At 38.4% G+C, this 26,566-nt stretch overlaps 2 protein-coding genes across 2 annotated transcripts in view; one reads left to right on the top strand and one right to left on the bottom strand.

Annotated features, from left to right (window-relative positions):
* LOC306861607 (myelin regulatory factor-like protein) overlaps positions 1 to 16,387 on the top strand; it is a 28,205-nt gene extending 11,818 nt beyond the window's left edge. Inside the window, exons 11-26 of the mRNA XM_079403983.1 lie at positions 5,197 to 5,287; positions 5,375 to 5,575; positions 5,775 to 5,883; positions 5,970 to 6,079; positions 6,175 to 6,335; positions 7,297 to 7,363; positions 7,441 to 7,529; positions 8,936 to 8,998; positions 9,176 to 9,231; positions 9,319 to 9,504; positions 9,599 to 9,646; positions 10,034 to 10,118; positions 11,193 to 11,267; positions 13,661 to 13,769; positions 14,711 to 14,785; positions 16,233 to 16,387. Of these exons, the coding sequence (XP_079260109.1) occupies positions 5,197 to 5,287; positions 5,375 to 5,575; positions 5,775 to 5,883; positions 5,970 to 6,079; positions 6,175 to 6,335; positions 7,297 to 7,363; positions 7,441 to 7,529; positions 8,936 to 8,998; positions 9,176 to 9,231; positions 9,319 to 9,504; positions 9,599 to 9,646; positions 10,034 to 10,118; positions 11,193 to 11,267; positions 13,661 to 13,769; positions 14,711 to 14,785; positions 16,233 to 16,319 (1,612 nt within the window). The 3' untranslated portion in view covers positions 16,320 to 16,387. The remainder of the gene's footprint in view (positions 1 to 5,196; positions 5,288 to 5,374; positions 5,576 to 5,774; positions 5,884 to 5,969; positions 6,080 to 6,174; positions 6,336 to 7,296; positions 7,364 to 7,440; positions 7,530 to 8,935; positions 8,999 to 9,175; positions 9,232 to 9,318; positions 9,505 to 9,598; positions 9,647 to 10,033; positions 10,119 to 11,192; positions 11,268 to 13,660; positions 13,770 to 14,710; positions 14,786 to 16,232) is intronic.
* LOC306861123 (uncharacterized protein) overlaps positions 1 to 26,566 on the bottom strand; it is a gene marked incomplete at its 3' end in the record, with an annotated part of 730,281 nt that overhangs the window by 591,198 nt on the left and 112,517 nt on the right. The gene's annotated exons all lie outside the window — the stretch shown is intronic.

The raw sequence follows: 26,566 nt of genomic DNA, 5'->3' as shown, positions 1-26,566 counted from the left end.
TCCTGATCAAGGTTGTCTCCATAGCAATGTGCTGTGTCGCTATCACATTCTGCAGACTGAGACAACTTGATTTGAATACCAGCGTGGCGGCTCCACAGGCACATACACACGCACATACACAGATATGCATTCACCTCCTAGCCCCTATCCCTCACCTTCGCCACTTTGTTCCGCCAGCCTGACAAGCGGGTCCGACCGGTGCCGAGAATGGCTGCAGGACCGGATGGCTGCTTGCCGGAAACTGGATTACTCCCCTGTTGCAGTCGTGTGACTTTGTTGTTGATTGACTATGTCCTTTTTGTTGCTGGGGTGTTTTTTCTGTTCTCACACTGTACTCTCATAAGAATATAGTCTGTGAATTATTTTTTTTCTCACCCCTCTCTTCATGTCAAGCTGTATCTCTTCTATAATACCTACATTTCACTGCTGGTTATACTCTGTATGATTATGTATGTGACAAATAAAATAACTTACTTACTTACACTGCTGACTTGGCAATGGTCCAGAAGACAATCATTGACACCCTCCACAAAGAGGGTAAGTCATAGAAGGTCATTACTGAAAGGGTTGGCTGTTCACAGTAGAGCCCTGCATTTCGGCCCGAGTCCTGTTTTAGGCTTCTCTTTATTTTTATGTTTTAGTGATGAAAAAAAATTGCCGTGCTGGTGGAAACAACACGAGTCCGTGCTACCGCGACTACCAAGAGCGGCTCGACGGTGTTTAGTGTTAGGGGTGTAAGAAAATATCGATACACGTGAGTATCGCAATATTTTGTTTGGCGATACTGTATCGAGTCTCCAAAACGGAATATCGATATTAATAAATAAATAAAAAATCATACAACATTCGTGGCAGTTGTTTCGTTTTGAGTTCATTTCCCGACCACTCTGTTTCCGTCTCTGAACTTAAACAGTGACAGGAAACACTAGCATCAGGGCACTCCACTAATGTTAGCGTTAATATTGTTCGCTGCCAATAATGGAGGATGATAGAATTGTTCCAGTTCTCGTTTCGGTGTACAAAGCTGAAGTGTGGCGCCATTTGGGCTTTTGTGGTAATGTCCGCCCCGGGACCGCGGTTCTGCCGCTTGCCGCATCCCGTGTTGAAGAGTCTTAGCTGCAGCTTTCTCGCGTAATTCGGGGGCGTTTTGTGCAGTTGGGGCGGTGCTCGTGTCGCAGTCCTGACGATTCCACGCGAAACATAAACACAAACTGAAAAACTTGTGAAATCCAAGTTGAAAAGTTCTGAGAATGTTTAACATCTGTATTTATTTTATTGTTTTACAATTGTTTAGTTTACTTTAGGAATCCTGCAAGCACTTTATTTTTCATTGATATTAAGCAGATGTAATTTTTTGTTCAGATCTATGGTTCAGATCAAATGTTATGACATTGTATGTCACAATTGTAAACTTAAACTGTGAACCTTTAAAGTAGAGTCTATAAATATATCTTTTTATAAAATACATTTTATACATACATTTAACTAAAGAATCATTCAAGCACTTGAATATTTCCCCCTTTTACTCGTACTGCACAAAAAGTGGTTCAATAATGTTGAATGTTATAGGGACTGATTATTGCAAATGCAGATCCCAGTGTGTTCTGCAGTGTGTTCTGCAGTGTGTTCTGGTTAAACTATTTTTATTTATTTTTATTTTTTTGCTAAGGTTTGCATATGGTGGTGTGTTTTTAATGACAGCTTTCCTAAAAAATATGTATCCTATTCCTAAAATAAGAAATATCCCAATATATCGGCTTGTTTACAGTATCGCAATGTATCGTATCGCAACCCCTGTATCGTGATACGTATCGTATCACCAGATTCTTGCCAATACACAGCCCTATTTAGTGTCCAGCAGCAGTAGCAAGTGTGCCATAAGCGCAGATCAGAATCAGAATCAGAGTGAGCTTTATTGGCCAAGTATGTTTACACATAGGAGGAATTTGTTTTAGTGACAGAAGCTCCACAGTGCAACAGAGAGACAGCAACAGGACAGGACACAGATAATAAAAGAATATATACAAATATCCAAATAGGCAATGTACAAAAACAGCAAAAACACAATATAAAATATAGACAATATTATATAATATAGACAGATGAAGAGTTCTGCGTTCTAATGCACGCAATAAAGCTTGCAGTAAAGCCCCGGCAAAAGTAATTATCATGAATGGGTCTGGGGGAAATAGTAAGAAGATATTTGAATTATTTACTAATAAGCTAGTGTTTTCTGTGTCAGTGTCGTAAAGATGAAGATGATGATCCTGACTCGCCGTCTCCTCATTAGATGCGTCTTTAGAGAGAAGTGCATCTTCACGGATTATGATTATAATGAAAGAGTTTTTGTTTTCGATTTGATTTATTTCGTTAAGTAGTAATTTAAAGCTTTCTATAGATATATTTATCATGTCTGTGAGGCATGTATTCGCTGACTTTCGGTTCATTTTTGTGAATTCAAGCACTCCTGTTCAAGACGAGACCGCAGAAAGTGCATCATTATTTTCTTTATTTTATAAAAGAACGTTTTGTTGATATTGTGAGTGCACACAAATAAAAGTAGACCCTTTACAGTTCCGAGCGATGTATTACTCTTACCTTTATGAGCAAAAATTACAGCGTAGGCCTATTTTAAGTTGTTTCCGTTGAAAAAAAAAATTGATGCAATTGATTGCGCTGGTGCCACCATGTCCTGCGCTTTAGCTTCCACTCTCCGTACAAACTATTGGATACAGTGCACATTTATCTAGGTTTAACGATTAAACATTTTTATATGCTTGAACTGTTTATATCTATAGATTTTATATGCTTGAACTAGTATATCTATAGATTTTATTTTAGGCGAAAAAACTTGTTTAACAAACAAAAAATGCTCCAAACGTTTTTCTAAATGACCTTAATTTAAAAAAAAAACAAATCGAAATATAATCACTTTGCCATTACATACAAAATTGAACTATTTTAATAGCTGAAACATGAGCTGTTTTGGGAGGACGAAAAAAAAAAGATGGGCTCGGGTTGGACTCAGGCCGGTAATTCTGATAATTACTAGGGCCTGACCATCTCGGGCCAGGGCCGGGCTAGGGCCTAAATTTGAGGGCCGTGCAGGGATCTAGTTCACAGAGTGCTGTATCAAAGAATATTAAATGCAAAAAAAAGTTGACTGGAAGGAAGAAATTGGGTAGGAAAAGGTGCACAAGCAACAGGGATGACCGCAAGCTTGAGAATACTGTCAAGCAAAGCCAATTCAAACACTTGGGAGAGTCAGTCCATCAAGAGTCACCATGCTCAGGCGTCTTCAGGAAAAGGGCTACCAAGCCACTTCTGAAACAGAAACAACGTCAGAAGCATCTTACCTGGGCTGTGGAGAAAAAGAACTGGACTGTTGCTCGGTGGTCCAAAGTAAATTTTGCATTTCATTTGGAAATCAAGGTCTGGAGTCTGGAGGAAGACTGGAGAGGCACAGAATCCAAGCTGCCGTGATGTCTTCTGGTGTTGGTCCAATGTGTTTTATCAAGTCTGAAGTCAATGCAGCCATCTCCCAGGAGATTTTGGAGCACGTTATGCTTCCATCTGCAGATAAACTTTATGGAGATGCTGATTTCCTTTTTCAGCAGGCACCTGCCCACAGTGCCAAAACCATTTCCAAGTGGTTTGCTGACTATGATATTACTGTGTTTGTTTGGCCAGCCAACATGCCTGACCTGAACCCTATATGGAATCTATGGTATTTTTTCAAGAGAAAGAAGAGAAACAGTCAATCCAACAATACAGACTCAATAGTGCCTCAGCAGAGCCACAGGCTGATCCCTTCCATGCCACACCTCACTGATGCTGTCATATGTCCTAAAGGAGCCCGACCAAGTATTGAGTGCATACATGAACATACTTTAAAGAACTTGAACTTTTCTGTTTTGCAAATCCTTTTTTTGAATAATCTTAGAAAATATTCAAATATTTTGAGATACTGGACTTTTGACTTAAATCAACAAAATTAAAACAAAACAACTTTTGAAATGTTTTAATTTACAAGTAAAATGTTTCACTTTTTGAAAGAAGTTACAAAAAATAACTTTTCCATGATATTCAAATTTTTTGAGATGCACCTGTATATAGTATACAGAAAACAGTACACCAAAGAGTAGTATGTCCAAATTCATAGTATTCGAAAACAGTAGACGTAGAAGTAGAAGAACCTGGACTTTACTATCCCATGAAGCCTCGGGAGCATTTGTGAATGGCAGTGAACTAGCTAGATCAGGGTTCCTTAAATCTTTCCCTGGAGAGCCAATCTGCTGCAGAGTGTAGCTCCAACCCTGATCTAACTCACCTACCTGGGATTTTCTTATAATCTTGACGACTCTGATTAGCATGCTCAGGTGTGTTTGATTAGGGTTAGAGCTAAACTCTGCAGGAGTGGGCCAGATTTGTGGATGCCTGAGCTAGATCATGTGACAGTGAAAACATTGCAGATGTTGTACCTCCAAATTTAATTCTTACTACCAATATTCATAATACATGCCGGTTGAATATACTTTTTCCAAACATTTTTTTTAAACAGTAAGTTTCAAATGTAGTACCTACTAGACAGTATTGCAACTATACTCTCATTTGATAGGGCAGTAATACATCTAAACAGAGTTTCTATTTTAACAGTTACAAACAACAGTTTACTTAAAATGATCCAGGCAAATCTGAACTGAACAAAGTAGCACAAAATCTTATTCAATTTGACACATTTGTTTTTATATGCAGGACATTTCTTGATATTTCATGATTTTTGGGCAGGTGTTCAGCTCAGTTATACTTTTAAGGAGAATGATGTTCCAAACAGGCCTCTCAAAAAGATTTCTTAACACTTTTCCTCTAGTCTACTAAACAACTTTTAGAATGAACTCCAGGGATGAAAATTTCTTTTTTGGATCCAAAATAGGTCATTATCCAGTGTTTTCAGCATCTCAGAACGGTGTAATAGGTTCACAGATTGGTTCTGCTTTACAGAAACTTAAACACTTTGTGTTCATCTTTGAAACACAAATGATGATATCTTTAATATCACAGAAAAACTATCATGCTTAAAAAGTTAATAAAATGCCAATAAAATAATCTATATGAATCTAGTGTTAACATTGATCAATACATCTGGTCAACGGCAATACTGGTAACTAGCTGTATGTTGTTGCTTATGTCTCATAGGTACTTTAAGATGGTGGTTGCTCTGTATGTTACAGTGAAAGAGGAACGTTTTCTGCTGGTTGCTAATGTTTCTGAAAGAATCATCGTTAGGGTAAGCTTTTGGACCATAACCGTAACCAACATATTCTGCTATGAACTCTATATTTGCATATATTTTCCAAGTGTTTCTCAAATTCAGGCCTCCAATCCTGGTCAGTTTGAGAATGATAGTGATGTGCTCTGGCAAAGAGGACAGATCCCTGAGTCCGTGGTGTGTCAGGGGAGGATTGGCATTAACACAGACAGCCCTGATGAGGCTTTGGTGGTTTGTGGGAATGCCAAGATAATGGGCAACGTTATGCATCCCTCAGACCGAAGGGCCAAACAAAACATTCAGGAAGTGAGTATATGTCTGCTTAGTCAATAACAAAAACAAACTAAACAAAATGGCATTCAAAAAAGGTTGGGACAGCAGTGTTAATGACTTTCTGAAATGGATGGCCTCCCAAAAGTGGTTCTGTTTACATCTGGTATTAACATCAGTCTTGATAGATCCAGTCAGCGAAAACCACTAAAATGTTGTGTCTGTGATGTTGTAGGTGGACTCAACGAAGCAGCTCAAGAGGATCGCTCAGATGAGAATTGTGGAATATGATTACAAACCAGAGTTTGCCTCAAGGATGGGACTTGATCAGCATCACGAAACGGGTACAGGCTAAATTAACATATACACTGCACTTATAATTCAGTGTTCTGAAGATAGATTCTCACATATCAGATGTCTCTTTGATTAGGAATCATTGCGCAGGAAGTCAAAGAACTCCTGCCTTCGGCTGTAAGGGAGATGGGCGATATCACTTGCATAAACGGGGAGAAGATTGATAATTTTCTCATGGTGGACAAAGTAAGTCAGTCAGATATTTGTTATTAATTGCAGTGACATTTTCTAGACATTCGAGGATGGTGTGTGAAAGTAATGTTGGTCTTTGTGTCCTAAAGGAGCAGATTTTTATGGAGAATGTAGGTGCTGTGAAGCAGCTGTGTAAACTCACAGATAACCTTGAGACTCGTATTCAGGAGCTTGAGGTCTGGAACACTCGCTTGGCCAAGCTGAAGAGGCTGGGTAGCATGCGGTCCAACAGCGGCTCTTCTGCTAAAGGGTCTGGATCGATTTTCTTAACTTTTCAGACTGCATTTCTCTCTCTATCCCTCTCAGACGCTCTTTCTTCAAGTTTGTTACACATTTTCTCAACAAACATGGAGTTCCATGAATCAGTGTTTTCTAGAGTCCAACACTGCAGTTACCTAAAATAGACATTAGTTTATATACAGTACAATAGTAGTGAAGGAAACATTTCTCATTTTAACTTAGTCTAACTTGATGTACTAAAATAACTAGAACTGAAATGAAAATTAATAAAAACTATATAGACATATTTACGGAAGCGTATTGCATTCACTTGAGGAAAAAAAATCTACTCTGTTTTTCTGAATTAACGAGTTAATTATCTCAGAATTACGAGATATTTTTTCATGAAAAAAAAGTTTTTGCTCTGTTTTGCTGAATTAACGAGTTTAAATAATTTCGAGTTTCAATTTCAACAATTTCAATTACGAGTTTAAAAAAATAATTCAAATTTATATTTATTTATTTTTAATGCCATAATTGCTGAACGCAAATACAAACTCATTTTGTCGTGATGTACACTATATTGCCAAAAGTATTGGGTCACCCCCTTCTAATGAACAGGTTTGACTACTTTAGTAATGAGTACAAATCTTAATGTTTAAGCATATAGTGATATTCTAGGGAATTGTGTGCTTATAATTGTATTGCAACAGTTTGGACAGGGCCCTTTTATATTCTAACATGACAGTGCCTCTGTGTATAAGGCAAGGTTCAAAAAGAAATGATTGATTGAGTCAGTGTGGAAGAACTTGACTGGTCTACAGAAAGCAAAGTCCTAATCTCAGCTGAACACCTCTGGTGTGACTTTAAATGCAGACCATGAGCCATAAACTCACCAGAAGGGGGTGACCCAATACTTTTGGCAATATAGTGTATGTGCTCGCATGCAATCATCTGAAATTATTTGTTTTACTGAAATCTTTGTTTCACAGGAAAATCAACAAAAACAACACACTCCATTCGAAACTTCCACCGCCTACGCCACCGCAGTCAAGCACAGTATGTGAAAATCCCTTTATTTATAAATTTGTACGATAAATGTGGACAAATATGGCTAGTTCATATTTCTCTTTCAGAACTACTTCTGTGGGAGATATCACAACTGTCTTCAACACAGAGTATTCCAAGCTAGTATCATCATGCTAGTAACAACCATGGCTCTTTGGTAAGATGTTCTTCTTAAGTACATTTTATCTTAAAAGTTCTATTTATTTACAGTATCAGATTGGAGCAAAACAGAAAATGTGGAACCTACCAAATGGGTCAGTAATGAATACAGTAATGAATTAAAAAAAAAGAAAAATTACTATATTTTTATAAAATTAAAATTAAAGTAAAATCTAATTTAAATAAGCTGAAAACACTGTTATTTAAGTGGCATTTCCTGAATTATTGATCAAACACCTTCACTGTAAAAAAAAAAAGAAAATGTTAAAAAAAATGGTCAAATAACCGGCAGCACAGGGTGCCAAACAAAAAGCTTAATAATAGTAATAATAATAATAATAATAGTACATAACTCTAACATATCATATTATTATTATTATTGTTATTATTTTTCAGTGTAGGAGCGTGCTACTGAAGTATCTTTAATATGGAGCCCACATATGGCATGGGGGGGGGGGGGGGGGGCACCTTAGAATTATAAAGTTCAATCTGCACTTTGAGCAGTTTTGAGATATTGAATTTCAAAGTTTTTGCATACCTTTTTTTTTATAAAAAAGTCTCAAAATGTACACAACTTAAAAAAAAAACAATGTAAATAAGTCGTCACAGAATCAGAATATGTGAAAAACTCAATTTTGACAAAAATGTCAGATAGAACCTTATAATTTGAAGGTGACAATTTGCCTCTCTTATATAACATTTTATTCCTAAAAATATGGTGATATTTTGACAATATTTTCTGGAGTGATAAAAAGAGATATCAAAAACCCCCTCTAGAAAAATATTTAACTCTAATATGTCCACAAGATGAAACAAGAATTTGGACTCTTGGTTTATCCAATTTTCAGATTTATGCATATTTAATAAGATAATGCTACATGTGCAGTGCATTGTCTTAATGAACTGTTATTAATAATCTGGGGAACAAATGATGATATTTATTAGTTGTAAAAATTTAAATTTAAATTTGAACATTTTAACGCAGTTATATTGTGGCCACGATTAGCCTAAAATGAGGGTAGAAATTAAGTTGTGGGAATTTTTTTCCTTGAATGGCATGTGCGGTGCTCCATTAAAGTTAAAGAGTTATCAAGTTAAAGAAATATTCCCAGTTAAATATAATTTAATGCTCTGTTGGTCATTACCACAGAAAATAATCAATATGTTCCTTAATTTGTAACACTGAACAAAAAAGTGTAAATCTAGAAATGCATTCCTATTTCAAATGTTTGATTTACAGACAAAAACTTTCACAACTCAAATAACAAAGACAGTTGTATTTAACCTGGAAGATTACTTAAATTAAAGCTATTGAGGAAAGTTTGAGACCACTTGTAATTCGACTGGATCTTGATATTTCAATAAACATGACAGAATTGATCTGTGTGTGACATTGTTTTGCAGCGTCATTTCTATTACTGCACTTCATATGTTGACATTAGAAGAAGACATGGACTTCAGTGACAGGTACAATGTCATCTTCAGTGATCAGTATCAGTACAGACCAATGTTCTGGGTGCACACAGACTCAAATTCAGTCATGTTAAATCACATCACTTGCCATGCTTCTTACATCACTGTTACTGCTACTTAATGGACTGTTATTTGGAGTAAGATTAAACTTTGGTTTCTGGACATGTACAGTTTCAACAACACCAACGTTATGCCAACTTATTCCACAACAGCAGCATTGACTACAGGTACTGTGTGTAGATATTTAGAGAAACTACATGTTAGTTGCTTTGTCTATATAGTCTATAGGTGAATTTCATTTTGACTGTTTGCAGTGTTCTCCACCACCTCTCCTCGTCCCTGGCCTCCAGACATTGATGTCTCCAATGTGTTTTATTCAGATGAGGTCTACTGCTGTCCTTCGACTTTAATTTATAATCATAACACCCAACTGACAGACACAACTGTCCCCTTTGATGCTCTGTCACATGTAATCCCCAATTTGGGAAAAACACAGAAAGGTGAGAGACACGGTGGAAGTCTTCTGTCTTCAAATATACTTTTTTATATATATTTGTGCCTGTCTTCATGTCATTTTCATCTATTCCCTTTCAGAGAAGTGGTTAGAAAACCTAATGAACAAAGTGAAAAATTCTACTGACTGTAAGTTGACAGATCTTAAATAAGCCTGTTAATGCCAAATACAGATTATCAGACACACAATGAGATTTTAAATGAAGCAGTGAATCCTTACTACTTCCTTCACACTGAGAATTAATTATTGCATTATGGTCCATTCATTTTGTTTTATTTAGAAGTTAGTTTTCATTTACTTGCCACTTTCATTTACTTCTATACATTTTTCCCAAAGAATGGCCTCAGTGTGGGTAGTTTTGGTGCACAATTATTAGTTTGTGAATATTTGTGACCGTCTCCTTAGCATAAATCCATTATCTTGAAATATTCCTTATTCCCAATAACAGAATAAATGTAGCTGTGACCAAAATAGTGATTCACACCTTTAGGTCTTTGTTCTTGTCTTATTTACAGGGACAAACACAACTATACAGTCCATCCTTGTATCGCAGAATCAACAAGTTATAGATAAGCAGTACTGTCAGCAGGAGAATTGTGGGTAGGTATCAGACTTAAGGTCTCTGCACACTGAGTCCGAAATTTTCGCATGCGTTTTTTCGCATTCGCAATCTTAAAAATTCGTCACGCACAAAGACCTTGCACACTGAGTCCGATGCGTTTTAATTAATCCGTTGCGAAAAAATTCGCAGAACTATACAAAATGTCTTTAAGTAGTGAGGATGATTTTGTTGTCCTCTCTCTTTTTAAAAAAAGAAAAAGGAAATATTGGGTCCATCCAATCCTTAGATTGCGCAGAGAGGAAGGAGAGTTCCACCTGCGGGATTATCTCGAGAGATTCAAAGTTTATTTCAGGATGTCAGTGCCTCAGTTTGATACTTTGCTAGCGATACTGAATCCACATAATAAAAAGAAGACCACCAATTTCCGTGAACCAATTTATCCTGAACAGAGACTGTCTGAGGTATGGACACACACTGCGGCATCGGAAAGGTGTGCGCGCCAGGCATAAAAAATAGGCTACAGCAGTTCTTTATATTCTGTATTCCGCAATTTGTTTGTCATAAGGTGCGCTGTGCTGCAAGACGAAGTGTATTAATTTGTCTGACACTATTTTGGATTTTGGCTTTCGCTTGTACGGTGGCTCTGAATTGTCAAAACACCTTCTCAAAGCATCTCAAAATGCTTTATACGGATGCGAATAACGCAAAAAATCGAACCCGATCCGAATTTTTTTTTGACGGACGAAAATTTCGGAGGCAGTGTGCAAACGTGATTGACAAAAGGTGAGGTCGTATTTATTTTTCAACGTGCGAAAATTTCGGACGAAAAATTCGGACTCAGTGTGCAATGGCCTTTATTCAATGTGCACAAACATTCAACAGGAAGCTCAATTTTCATTTTTCACTCTTAGTATGGTGTTCACAGCTGTATGTTCTGTTATGAAAGAGTTATGTTATGCAGAGTATGAAAGGGGACTATATTGGTCTATGATGCTCTTTACAACAGAGTTTATAGCTCTTGGGGATTTCTTGATTTACAGCACTAAAGTCATAAAAAATGCCCAATTGTAATAAATTAGCATTTTACTTATTGATCTCTATGTGTTTTGTAGGAAAGGAAACTACACCTACCTCATTCCCCTCAGTAAACACATCCCACCCAACATGCCTATAACCCTCCAAATGACGTGAGTGTTGATTCTTCATTATACTGCACTCCAGCCTTCATGAGAGTTACATTTTATTCTCATTGAGTTTAAGTAATGGAACAAAGCCACAGAGCAGAACATTTAACAGCTTTAGACAAACACTTTAATAGGAAGAGTTCACCCAAAATGAAAATTCTGTCATCTTTTACTAACTCTCATGTTGTTCTAAACTTGTATGCTGTTGTTTTGTCCTGTGGAACTCAGTCTTCTGAAGTTATATGAACCACATTCCTTTGTTCCTGGTTCCTTTGGACCAGGTTTGACATTAAACAGCATTGGTTCTCAAATTTGTATGGCCAGAGATGAGCCAGTTTGAGAATAAGATTAGAGAGCTGCTGAAGAAGGGAAGATTTTTAAGAGTTTGATATAAGGGGTGAGTAAATTATGACAGAATTTGTTTTTGGGTTGTTGTTTTTTTGTGGGGGTATTCCTTTAATATTGTTGAGCAGGGCTAGCCCAATAAATGTGAACGATCAATTTAATAAATTTATTAAACAAATAAAAATAATACATGTATATGTAGGCTTATATGTTAATAGTGGGGTAATAAGAGTAATTACATAAATCACTTTAGAATACTATTTCATCATTAATGACTGGAATGCACTTATAACATTCTAGCAGCTACTACTATTAAAAATAATTTATGATTAACAAATTAGTAAGTAATAGCGCTCAGTTGAAAGTGGTAGTTCTCTATTAGCTAATCAGAAATAATTATGTTTTCATATTCCCCAGAGAACTACTAAGAACTACTATATACAGTTTCATAATTAATGTGAATAATGCAAAATGTATAATTAATTCTAGAGTATGGATCACAGTAACCCACTAGTAATGACTCAAGTATTATCAAATCCTTCAGAAGGGATTACTAATTTACATGGATAATTACTAATTATTTGGATCAGTATTCTCAAGTGAAAAGCATGATAACTTTACAAAACCCTCAAAAGCTTACAATGATTTCAGTTTTACTAGAGAGTTATCATGTTATTCTCTTTAGAATACTGATCCAAATAATTAGTAATTCCTTCTGAAGGATTAAGGATGTGTTAATACTTGAGTCATTACCAGTGGGTTACCATGACATTCACTTTAGAATTAATTATACGTTATGAATTATGAACCTGTATACAGTAGTTCTTAGTAGTTATTGGAGGTATGAAAAAATAGTTGTTACTGATTAGCTAATAGTGAATTACCACATTCGACTAAGCACTATTACTTATTAATTCATTAATCAGTTTCTTGTTGGTTAATAGTTACTAGAAAGCTAACATTGCGTTACTCATGTGCTCCAGTGTAGTTATTTTTTAATGAATATTCTAAAGTGTTACCTAAGAAGAGTGTATTTATATCCGAACCAGGGTGTTTCCCTGTTTAGACGCTGGATAGGAGTTTGAAAAATGGTCGGATGGATAGTGTACATGTAAACTAATATATAAAATGAACACCATTTCACATTCAACTGCTTTTATTTCTCATACAAAAAAGATTTAACAATTGAGACATTAACTGATAAAATTTCACGCACACACACACACACACACACACACAATGACTTTTACAAGGGCCAAATAGTTATGGCTAGACAACTGGATCAGAATATCTCCAAAACGCCATCAGGGTCATGGGTGCCCAAAGCTCATTGATGCACATTGTATAGTATAGTATAACTTTATTGTCCACCTGTGGAAAATTGTCTTTGGCTCATTGAATTCATTTTTAATTCAAAAAGATGACATTTTAACATGTGTGTTGACTTTTCCTCTGTTTAGAGTTCAGATTTTAGATACAAAGTGTTGCACATGTTTATATAGTGGTGGCCAAAATGATTAGAACACTAGTATTTTCTCCAGCTAAAAATGATTTTAAGTCAGTTTTTACATTTTGCTGTAGTGTGTCAGTAGGAAATATTAGTTTACATTTCCAAACATTCATTTTGCCATTGATTGTAATAATCCAGTAAGATTGTTGTGTGCACAATGAGTCTGACTATAGCCAGAGCTCCACACAATTAATGGCAAAATGAATGTTTGGAAATGTAACAGATATTTCCTACTGACACATTACAGTAAAAGATAGAAATAACTGACTTAAAACCATATTTTAGTTGTTGAAAATACTAGTGTTCTAATTATTTTGGCCACCACTGTATGTTAATATGAAGAAATGTGACTTTGTGGTGATGGCCGAATTGCTCTGTGTTGATACTGAGATGTATTGCAATCCTGCTTGTGTAATACTGCTCATATATAATAAATAGACAGACAGTACTGTATATTTTTATTAAAGTTGTGGAAAAACAGTGTCTTCATATGTGGTTCACATCATTGATATGAATGAGTGTTTTTCTTACACCTGAGCAGCACAACTGAGCTGTTGGTGATTCACCTGTGCTCACATGATGAGAGTGAGCAGTGCTCTTCAGTACTTGAATACAGTGGCCCATTTACAAACACTGCTGTCAACACACAGGTACTTTAGCACTTACACACTCAAAGCAACATGCGTTAGAAATACCTTTCATAATAAATGTAGTAATTATATTAAATTATATATTCATAATCATTTAAATGCATAATATATTTAGAGTAATTATTTTATAATAATAGTCAAGTGAGCTTTATTGACAGATTTATTGCTGACACATTTTATACACAGCACATTTGTTCACATTTATCGTTTAACTATATTTATTCGTTGTAGACTATTCAAACTTTAATTTAATAGGATATTCATTTGAGGGCTGTTCATGAAAATTGTGGATAATTCAAAGAATGCGATTGACAGTTAGGCTAAAAAAGGCCACACTGTAAATTTTCAGGAGTGACAACCTGGCAAACAATACGTCATTAACAACTAGCTGTTCAGTTACGGACACACTGCATACACTGTACATTTCTGTACATTTTTTGGGAGTTGATTTGCTTGTAGAATGCAGTTGTCACTCCTTTAAAATGACTGAACTGTATGTGTATAACACAGGATTAAGCATTAAAAGGTGATCTGAAAGGTACTTTATGGGGAAGTCGTGGCCTAATGGTTAGAGAATCGGACTTGTAATCCAAAGGTTGCGGGTTCGAGTCTCCGGCCGGCAGGAATTGTAGGTGGGGGGAGTGAATGTCCAGTGCTCTCTCCACCCTCAATACCACGACTGAGGTGCCCTTGAGCAAGGCACCGAACCCCCAACTGCTCCCCGGGCGCTGCAGCATAAATGGCTGCCCACTGCTCCGGGTGTGTGTTCACAGTGTGTGTGTGTTCACTGCTGTGTGTGTGCACGTTGGATGGGTTAAATGCAGAGCACGAATTCCGAGTATGGGTCACCATACTTGGCTGAATGTCACTTCACAATTTCCTTTTTAGAAAAATGGTTTTTGATATCATGCATTTGTTTGAAGTCTTTTCCTTTTCAACAGGGCTTCATACATAAATGGACACTGGCAGTGGCAAATCACTACCGTGCATCTTACCATTTGCGCTCTTCTGTTGCTGTGAGTGTATTTTTATGTATTTGTGTGTTAATCTTGTGAATGTATGCTGTCTTTAAATTAAGACTTTAGTCAGGGTAGAAAACATATGAAATGAATCAAAATGAGGCTGTGAAGAGACATAAGTACAGTCTGTTTAGTGGGCCTCACTCATGACATTTTTGTTAATATATGAGTAAATTCAGAGTAATTTGAGTGTAAAATGGACATTCCTTAAAACTCTGCCCCCGGATTCACAAATGCATCATAAAAAAACATGCATGTGCACACGCATTTACTTTTAGCATAGTTCCTGTCCATGAATTACATGCACATAAATATTGAGGGATCTTTGGACATCGGATCTTTGGATATTGTATAAATGCAGAAGAGACTAATTGGCCATATGAATAAAGAAGATTATTTAATTGAAAGTGTATACATAGCAGACACTACTGCTGTTCCTAATTGCCTGCTAATAGAATGCATAATCAAAAGGAATTATTCTTTCATTTTTATAAATGAAATTTATTTTTATTAATTTTTATTTAAATTTTATTTTATTATTATTAATTTATTTTAACTAATTAATTTAGTTATGATACAAAATTCATTAAACCAAGAGAGAAACCATCGAATCTTTCAGTTAACTGCTGGAAAACACATAAACAGCATTCACCTCGCACCGTCATCAGCTGTTTCCTTTCATCTCCATTAAGTATATTGCTATTCATACTTATCAACCAAACACTAGTAGACTCTGGGGGTTTAAGCCGCTTCCCTGAGCCCCTCCGCTTTGATCAGCAAGCCAAATAAGTTTAACCTCAATATATTAAAGATTACCTAGCTATATGGGCATACAAACTTGTGAAATATTATTATATTACATAGAGTGATTTACTTCAGAACAGTTTAATGAATGATTTACACAAAAAGTCATTCTGCTCGTTTCATGAATGAAACCCAGAGTGTTGTAGTGTTGTGTTCTTGATTGCAAGTCATTTAGCCAGTGAAACACGACAGAATATATCTTCAGTGGACCAAAACACAGGGCTTCTAAAAAATCAAAGATTATCTATGACTTTAATAATATGAAATATTGGACAGACTGTACTTCAGTTTATGGTACTGCCAAATTAAATGTGTCTATGGCAATGATGGTGTGACTAGCAACATGACTTAAATCTTTTGGCCATATGCTGTCAGTATACAGGTGCTGGTCATAAAATTAGAATATCATGAAAAAGTTGATTTATTTCTATACTGATACTGAATTTGGGACTTTCATTAGTTGTCAGTTATAATCGTCAAAATTAAAGGAAATAAACATTTGAAATATATCAGTCTGTGTGTAATGAATGAATCTAATATACAAGTTTCACTTTTTGAATGGTATTACTGAAATAAATCAACTTTTTCATGATATTCTAATTTTATGACCAGCACCTGTATATGTGTTCTTTTCACACAGGGTTTGGCAGATTGTAACACCGATCTGAACTTTGCAGAAGTTTTATTTACTGACTACCACTTCCAGTTCTTCCGTCGCTGTGACTGATCAACACCCTTCAAAAGCAACATCCAGTGATTTGAGCATATTAGTCAAATGCAGGCTGTAAATGATATCCTATAAAGAGTCTTTTCAAGTCTTTCATGGGCAGATCTCATGTTGTTGCTGAAAAAACATTTTAAATATATTTGATATTAGTTTATTCTTATTTTCATGGTGTTTTGAAATCAGAAGGAAACATCTGAACTCCAAAGAAAAGAGTAAAGCAGGTCTTCAAATATGATTTGACATGTATATGTTTCAACAATAAAGGGATGATTGTTGTTTTGTACTGAACTACACGATCAGGTAATCTTTTATTCTGATACTCATACACTCTTGTGTTCCTGTACTGAACTGAGCACATTATGTAAACCTGTGTGCAATGATATTGACCAAATGATTTTGACCAAACATATGATTGTTTCAGAAGTCAAATAGTTTTTACAGCTAAAGTCTTTTATTAATTTAAGGTTTTCTCTAAATATCGAACACTACAAATAAAGGAAGATTTATTCTCTGAAAGTGCTACTTTGTTGAGTCCTTAAAATAATGCTTTTCTGGTTTCAGAGACACTTGTGGTGTTCAGGTCAGAATCTGGCCGAAGAAAGCCATATGATGTTTTTCTGTTTGTGATAGACCTTTTAATTGCTCAAAGATTTATTTGCACTGAAAGGACCATCAGAAGCACCATTAGTGGACATTTGGAAACATTTTATGTACCAAAGAAAAAATGAAACATACTCATGTGTTGATAGTCATTAAATTCATAGCAAGATGTGGAATCACACTCTGACAGAACTGATAAAGGACAACATCAGCATACCTGTTCCTTCCTTAATAGTGGAATGGGAGGACGATTTAAAAAAATGGCTGTGCATTATATTATTGTAACATATTTAGCTACTTTGTTGATTCAGTTGCTTTTGACAGTAAGGAAATGAGCAATTTAGAAAACTTGAAAGATTATAAATACCTTCACAATAACAAAGTCTACAAAGTCATGTGCTATTCAAGGATGTGTATATAATTTTGTGTACTTAAAAGCTGATGTAGAGCCAAGCCTGAACATGTCACACTATAAAGCTTGGGCTTTAGTGTCAGTTACTACGTTTACATGGACATGAGTAATCTAATTATTTACCTTATTCTGAATAAGACAATATTAAGATTAAGGTGTTTACATGAGTTATTTTTAGAATAATCCTTTCATGTTCCCGTTTTACGTTATAATACATAGAATGATTAATGGCACACATCATTACGTCCCCACGTGACGCCATTAGACATCCCCTCCAGAATTTCAGAATCAGAATGAGCTTTATTGCCAGGTATGTTTACACATATGAGGAATTTGTTTTCGTGACAGAAGCTTCCGAAGTGCAACAGGATGACAGTGACAGAACAAAAAACACAGATAATAAAACAGTAAAAATAGAACAAGTAAATAGGGAATAACAATATACAAATTGACAGTTGTATGTAGAGTTGTAATACAATAGACAGTTCTGTATGTATATTATGTGCAAATTCGAAATGTAATTATTATTTAGTCATTTAGCAGACGCTTTTGTCCAAAGCGATTTACAAATGAGGACAACAGAAGCAATCAATTGAAGTATTAAAACAACTAAAAACAGGTCCAAAACTAAAAGCTAAAACTTTATTTTTAGCTAAAAGCTAAACTTTACATCCGACTACTTCGCTCTACTCAGAGGACTGTAAGAGACTGTTGTGTTTTTGTGTTTACGGAAACATGGCTTAACAACAGCGTACCGGACTGCGCCATACAGCTCGACCAGCTAACATGATATCGAGCTGACAGAGCTCTCGTCGAGGGAGGTAAGATCCGCGGCGGCGGGCTTTGTGTTTACATCAATGATGCATGGTGCCGCGACGCTGTTGTGGTCTGCAAACACTGCTCACCCTTGGTGGAGTTTATGATTATTAAGTGCCGGCCGTTCTATCTACCGAGGGAATATACAGCCATACTGCTCGTTGCTGTATACATCCCTCCCAGCTCCAACAACAACAACAGGAGTGAGGCACTAAATGATCTGTACCAGCACACTAGTGAGCAGCAGACAGCCCACCCAGATGCTTTTCTCATCTTGGCTGGGGATTTCAACCACGCAGACTTAAAGAGTGTGTTCCCAAAAATACATCAACACATAGACTTTCCAACAAGGGGAAAAAATACTTTGGACTTTGTTTACACCACCCAGAGAGGAGCCTACAAGGCCCTCCCCCTCCCCCACCTCGGAGCCTCAGACCACATCACTGTCATGCTAATGCCTGCATTCAGACCGCTCGTTAAAGTCATCAAACCAATACACAAACAGATTCAAGTGTGGCCGGAAGGGTCGTCAGAGGCACTTCAAGACTGTTTGACACCACTGACTGGAATATGTTTAAACAGGCTGCATCACACAACAACACTACAGACCTCCAAGAGTACTCAGAGACTGTCACTGCTTATATCACCAAGTGCATTGATGGTGTAACGGTCACAAAGTCCATCATTGTCAGGGCCAACCAGAAGCCGTGGATGACAGGGGAGGTCTACAGACTTCTGAAGACTCGGAACGCTGCCTTTAGAGCTGGAGATGAGGAGGGCCTGAAGATAGCTAGGACCAACCTATCCTGCGGCATCAGAGATGCCAAGAAACAGTACTCCAGGAGGATAGCCCATCGTTTCAGCGACAGCAGAGACATTCGGAGCCTGTGGCAGGGGATACAGACCATCACGGACTACAAGCCCCCACCACAGACCTGTGGCAGCACCATCCACCTGCTGAACGAGCTGAATGCCTTCTTTGCTCGCTTTGAGGCACAAAACAGCACCACTGCACAGAAGACTCCACCTCCTCCTGGCAACCAGGTGATGACGCTGTCCCCGGCCAGTGTAGTGAAGTGACATTCAGCCAAGTATGGTGACCCATACTCGGAATTCGTGCTCTGCATTTAACCCATCCAACGTGCACACACACAGCAGTGAACACACACACACCGTGAACATACACCCGGAGCAGTGGGCAGCCATTTTATGCTGCAGCGCCCGGGGAGCAGTTGGGGGTTCGGTGCCTTGCTCAAGGGCACCTCAGTCGTGGTATTGAGGGTGGAGAGAGCGCTGGACATTCACTCCCCCCAAATAACAATTCCTGCCGGCCTGTGAGGAGATCCCTCAGCAGGATCAATGCACGCAAAGCTCCGGGTCCTGACAACATTCCTGGGCGTGTACTGAGAGACTGTGCAGTGGAACGCACTGATGTCTTCACAGACATCTTCAACATCTCGCTAAATCAGGCCGTTGTCCCCACATGCTTCAAAGCTACCACCATCATTCCAGTCCCGAAGAAGTCATCTCCATCCTGTTTCAATGACTACCGTCCAATAGCACTCACTCCTATTCTCATAAAGTGCTTTGAACGGCTAGTCATGCACCACATCAAGTCTGTCCTACCCCCCTCCCTGGACCCCTTCCAGTTTGCATATAGGTCCAACCGCTCGACCGATGATGCCATCGCCACTGCCCTCCACCCAGCCCTCACACATCTGGACAAAAAAGACTCATATGTCAGGATGCTGTTCATAGACTTCAGTTCAGCATTCAACACAATCATCCCTCAACAGCTCACTCACAAACTGGTCCAGCTGGGGCTCAACACCTCTCTGTGCAACTGGCTGTTGGACTTCCTGACCGGGAGACCTCAAGCAGTACGGGTTGGCAGTAACACATCCAGCACCATCACACTGAACACTGGGGCCCCCCAAGGATGTGTGCTGAGCCCCCTCCTCTTCACTCTGCTGACCCACGACTGCACACCGTCACACAACTCCAACCTGTTCATTAAGTTTGCAGATGACACAACTGTGGTGGGTCTCATTAGCAACAGAGATGAAACAAACTACAGGAGCGAGGTGAGCCGCCTGGCCGGGTGGTGCGGTGACAACAATCTCTCTCTGAATGTGGAGAAGACGAAGGAGATTGTTGTTGACTGCAGGAGAGTACAGACTCAGCATGCCCCTCTGACCATCAACGGTGCGACTGTGGAGAGAGTGAGCAGCACCAAGTTCCTGGGTGTGCACATCACAGAGGACCTCTCCTGGAATAAAAACACTGTAGCACTGGCCAAGAAAGCACAGCAGCGTCTCTACTTCCTCCGCAAACTGAGAAGAGCCAGAGCCCCGGCCCCCATCATGTGCACCTTCTACAGAGGCACCATCGAGAGCATCCTAACCAGCTCTGACACTATGAGCCCCCACCCCCCCAGCTCCCCATACCCCCAGGGCCCCCCCCCCTCCTCACCAACTTAAAAACTGTGACCAGCACTTGTCACTTGTGCAGCATTGGACTGATCACTACCTCATCCAGCATTGACTGCAAACTACCTCTTTGGATAGTCTGATATAAGGACTGTTCTCCCTACTGACAAGCTCTTCTTGCACAACACATATATCTGCACAGTTTTGTTTTATTTAACTGGTTGCACTCTATCTATTCTGCCATGTGCCTTACGCCACTTTATCTCTTTTTTATTTTTCTACAATGTCCTCAGATTGATAAGCTCTTTTTGCACTACAAATATATCTGCACAGTTTTGTTTTTATTTAACTGGTTTGCACTCTATCTATTCTGCCATGCGCCTTATGCCACTTTATCTATTTCTTTATTTTTCTACAATGTCCTCATTTGTATAGCTGTATAGTTGTATGTACATATGTTTAAACTGTATTATCTGTATTTGAATGTGTTTAATGTTAACTGTATGCACCAAGGGTCTGAGAGTAACGCAATTTCAATTCTCTGTATGTATGTGCCGTACATGTGGAAGAATTGACAATAAAGCAGACTTGACTTGACTTGAATTTGCAAGGCAGAACCAGAAACTCATGTAATTTGTGCACACAAATTTTATTAACTAAACACTAACGCAAACTAGTCTAACAAACAAACAAACAAACATATGTAGAATCACTCATACATGGGGAAAGGGCAAATGAAAGTTGATGGATGAAGCCATCAGGAAAACCAGAGAATGCAGTTATGGAGAAAGTCATTTAACCACCTGAGTAAAACCATCAGCACTATTTATAATGGGGTCTATAACTTATACTAAACCTCTGTTTCGTTTAGTTAAATGTTATTGTTTTAGTATGTTTCTGTTTTGGTTTTCAAAACTGATGTGAGACCAGTGAGGTGCTAATTCGGCGAGAGAAGGTGTCAATAAAAGGTCCGTATACCATACTAATCAAGCAATTACAACTGTTTATTGTTGGTACACACAGCTGATATCAATAATACTGATACTGATCATAAGTAAATGCATAAAATGATGATAATCAAATCATAAACACATTCAAGAAAGATAATCATAAACCAGTGCATAATATACAAGAATGATCATGAGTGAATGGATAAATGATAATATTTGTGAATGAATAATACACTAACTTGAGCATACAGTAAAACTAAAACCCCAAGCAAAATATTATAACCAATATACAACCTCAGAGCTGTGCCATCATCTTCACCCTTCAAAAGACTGGGGAGCCCGTTTCAGTCACAGTAGAAGACCAACACCTGTCCGAGAATGCCGGGTAACGTGCACTTTTTCCATGGCTGAGCTTCCACTGTTTTTGAAAGAAACCCCTTTATTTATACTTCAAAATTAGGTGCAGGTTAAGAACAACCCTCCAAGTGAGAGAGAAAGCAAGTTGGCCAGACTCGCTCCCCCTTTCCCAGTTGGGTGCACTTGCTTCAATTACAAAAAGATGAACCATTACTCAGCAACAGGTCCAAGGAGCTTGGTTGAATGGAAAGACAAGGCTGCAAGTCCTGGCACAAAACTTAAGGTGTTCAGAAGAGTTTTAGATCACATCTTCCTCATCCTCTTAGGATCTAACAGAACCACGGACTGCCGGCCAGTCACTTACGTGAGAGCTTTATCTGCTATACAGGTCACACCTCTGGGGTGTCAAATTTTACGATTCTTTGTCTCTGAACATGGTAATTTGCATAGGTAATTCAGCTGGGTTAATGCACAAACTTCTAAAGATTCTTAAGACACTAATATGTTGCATAGGTATCAACATACAATATTCACTCTCAATTAGATCATCCAAAGACGAATTGATAGAGACTAAACATGATACAGCTAGAGTGATATTAACTAGTGAACTAGTGGTCTAACATAATAATGCATAAAATGGTGTACAATACACAAAAACATATACAGTAATAATATACACAATGACCTGAAGATATGTGTGTTCATTTAAAGAAAGGTTTTTCTATGAATTAATTAGAGAAGATTCCATTTCTCTTTCCTAAGGGGCAAAGAAATGAGTTCCCGCATTCCTTTGAGCAATAAAACCAGTGTTATCAGATGGGTTACCATGGAACCAGAGACCTGTTCTGCCTTCTTAGGTGTTAGATGCATTTTGGGGGGGAAGGGTCCACAGACCCTCATAGTTGGCCTTTTGGTTAGGTGAGGGGGCATAAGAGATTATTTGTTAAATATTACAAATATTTGTGTGTCTGATTGGTCCAAATGTTACAAGGTATAGGATGCGTCGTCCATCTTTTTTACAGTCTATGGTCCGTGCAACGTCCACATTACGTCATTTTCGTCATCAGGAGGGCTCAGTCCGCGTGCAGGCAATTTTTTGAGACCGCGCGGAATGTGCACGTACAACAGCGCATGAATGTTGAGACAGAGCGCGTCAAGTAGGTGGTACTGCGCATGTGTCAAGGTCGTCCATCCACGCTTATCCGCGGTTGAGTATACTTTTGAAAGCTGTGCACGAGAACAGCAGTCGGTTCTACTCTCTGTAGTCTTCTGAGGTCAGATTTGGTAGCTGAGCTGAACAGACAGTTATTGAAGTGCAGAGGACGGATTCAATGATGGCAGAGTAGAATTGTTTCAGCAGCTCCTGTGGCAGGTTGAACTTACTCAGCTGGCGAAGGAAATACAACCTCTGCTGGGCCTTTTTGACAATAGAGTCTATGTGATTGTCCCACTTCAGGTCCTGGGAGATGGTGGTGCCCAGGAATCTGAATGACTCCACTGTTGTTACAGTGCTGTCCATGATGGTGAGTGGGGGGAGAGCAGGGGGATTTCTCCTGAAGTCCACGATCCATCTCCACAGTTTTGAGCGTGTTCAGCTCCAGGTGGTTAAGACTGAACCAGACAGCCAGCTCCTTAACCTCCTGTCTGTAAGCAGACTCGTCACTGTCCTGAATGAGGCCAATGACTGTGGTGTCATCTGCAAACTTCAGGAGCTTGACAGAGGGGTCTTTAGATGTGCAGTCGTTCATGTAGAGAGAGAAGAGCAGTGGGGAGAGAACACAGCCCTGATGAGCTCCAGTGCTGATAGTACGGGTGCTGGATGAGTATTTTCCCAGCCTCACTAGCTGCTGCCTGTCTATCAGGAAGTTGTTGATCCACTGACAGACGAAGGTGGGCATGGAGAGCTGAGTTATTTTTGGCAGTATAAACATATAGTTTGTGTTCGTGATGAAGCCATATACAGTTTTGCGTGTTTAATTTTTTATTTTATGAAAGCTTCAAGTGCAGTTATTTATTTGTACGTGCATACAGACATGGGAAAGTCGTGGCCTAATGGTTAGAGAGTTGGACTTGTGATCCAAAGGTTGCGGGTTCGAGTCTCCGGCCGGCAGGAATTGTAGGTGGGGGGAGTGAATGTCCAGTGCTCTCTCCACCCTCAATACCACGACTGAGGTGCCCTTGAGCAAGGCACCGAACCCCCAACTGCTCCCCGGGCGCTGCAGCATAAAATGGCTGCCCACTGCTCCGGGTGTATGTTCACGGTGTGTGTGTGTGTGTGTGTTCACTGCTGTGTGTGTGCACGTTGGATGGGTTAAATGCAGAGCACGAATTCCGAGTATGGGTCACCATACTTGGCTGAATGTCACTTCACTTCACTTCATGAAGGTGGTGTTGGAGATCTTTTATTTGCCGTCATATGGTTGACCACTGCCGTGTGTGTATCCTGTCACAAAATGCGGCAGTAATAGTTTTATTAAGGTGTGTACATGTCTGTACTGCACCTCAATAATGTGAATAAAATAGGAATACTCCACGTCTTAATTCGATTTGTGTTTACTTCGATAATGACTTTAGCGGATTAAGGTGATCAAAAACCTCTGTATACATGGTAGATTCTTAATCAGAGTATTGTCTTAATCGTATAAAAATTGCTGTCCATGTAAACGTAGTCAGGGCCAACCCCTCCTCCCAATCAGACCCAAACTCCACACAATATGACAGCAGTAATAATTTTCGTGTTTGATGAAATCTTTTAAGGGCCCCTTGACTTTGAGTGTGATATGCACTGGATATGTTATGACTGATTTTCAGTTGTCACGAAGCTTTAGTGAATTGCCAGCTGATAGCCCTGATCAGTGTAGGTAACTCTGGGAATGCCAAATGTTGACAAAGTCAGTTAAAGCTTTGAGAACAGATTTTGTACTGATGGACCTGACAGGCTAGGCAGTTGGATATCAAGTAGATAAACACATGACTGTGAGTATATAAAAATTACAAGACTTTGATGCACAGTGGTGGCCAAAATTATTAGAACACTAGTATTTTCACCAGCTAAAAAATTATTTTAAACGGGTCATTGGATGCAAAATTCACTTTTACAAGTTGTTTGAACATAAAAGTCTGTTGGAAGTGTGTGTATACATCCATCCTATAATGATACAAATCCACCCAGTGTTTTGTTTTTTAAATCCCTATTTTAAAATCCCCTTTCTCAAGTCAGGCTGTTCTGTTGGCGCAGTTAGGCAGCGCGTCAGTCTCATAATCTGAAGATCGTGAGTTTGAGCCTCACTCAAGTGGCCACCAGTGAACTACAGGATAAAATATAAAACTCTCTTATATGTTTTTAAAGCAGTGCATGGGATGGCACCCCTGCTGACGTGTCTGAGCTCATTGCTGTTCGTCAAGCACCTAGGTCTCTATTAATAAGATCCAATCATAAGTTATTGCTTACTGTCCCTGGTACTCATTTAAAGTTAAAAGGGGATCAGGCCTTTGCTGTTCCAGGGCAGAAGCTCTGGAATAGTCATCCTCAGGTACTTAAAGAGGTCTCATCTTTAAATGCTTTTGTAATAGCATCCCTCTCATATTCATGCAACATGTGGCAGTGTCCTTGTCAGGTTTTCTTAAGGTTAATATCATGCTGGCATTCGAAATGAAATTTTCGGTCAATGGAAAGGCAAGCTTTCGTGAACCCTTAACGTTCGTCTTAAGGAGATGGTTGATGCTGTTGTTGATGGCCCATCTCAAAACTACCACGCCTAGCAAAGATTTTAGAGAAGGTGGTTTGTTCCCAGTTAATTTCATTTTTAAGCAGGTATGAGATCTTAGACAAATTTCAGTCCGGTTTTAGAGTAGGTCACAGCACTGAGTCTGCACTTTTAAGAGTTGTTAATGACCTCCGTGTAATCAGAGATGCAGGTAACGCGGCAGCTCTGATTTTATTGGACTTAAGTGCAGCTTTTGACACAATAGACCACGTGATTCTTATAAAGCGGTTATCCCATTTAATTGGAATTCGTGGGACGGTTTTAGAGTGGTTCAAGTCTAATTCGTCACATAGATCATCCTCTGTAAAGCATGGTAAGTTTGTTTCAACGACAGCGCCAGTTACTTTTGGTGTCCCCCAGGGTTCTTTTTTTTTTTTTTTTTTTTTTTTTTTATTAGAATTTTGTATACAAGTAATAAAAATAAATAAAAACAAACAGACAGAAAAAAAATACAGAATAGAAACCACAAGCAAAACAGAACACAGACACACAAAAAAAAAGAAAGAAAAAAAAAACAGGGCATATTTAAAAACAACAATAATTAAGTACACTGCTGCACCGCTGGCACTAGAATCTCAACACAAGTACTAAACAGAGATGGTGAAGGTGGATGGCACACTATGAACTCCCTTGCTGGTCAAAATCAGTATTGTATTTGTCAAGGTGAGCCAAAAATGGCTGCCAAATATCTGAAAATTTATTAAGATTGTCCATCATGCCATAGCGGACCTTCTCCATATGCAATATACCAATGAGCTCATTTAACCAGATCATAAACTGAGGCACAGTATCTGACTTCCAAAGTTTTAAAATCATTTTCTTTGCAACTACCATTCCATACATAATTGTGCTTTGCATTGAAACACTGTGTTTAAGTAGAGAAGGAGAAACCCCAAACAATGCAATCATTGGGTCA

This window comes from Barbus barbus, assembly GCF_936440315.1.
Source record: "Barbus barbus genome assembly, chromosome: 42".
Lineage (NCBI taxonomy): Eukaryota > Metazoa > Chordata > Actinopteri > Cypriniformes > Cyprinidae > Barbus > Barbus barbus.
Note: the sequence above shows the minus strand (reverse complement) of the source record. Positions and strands in the feature narration are given on the sequence as shown.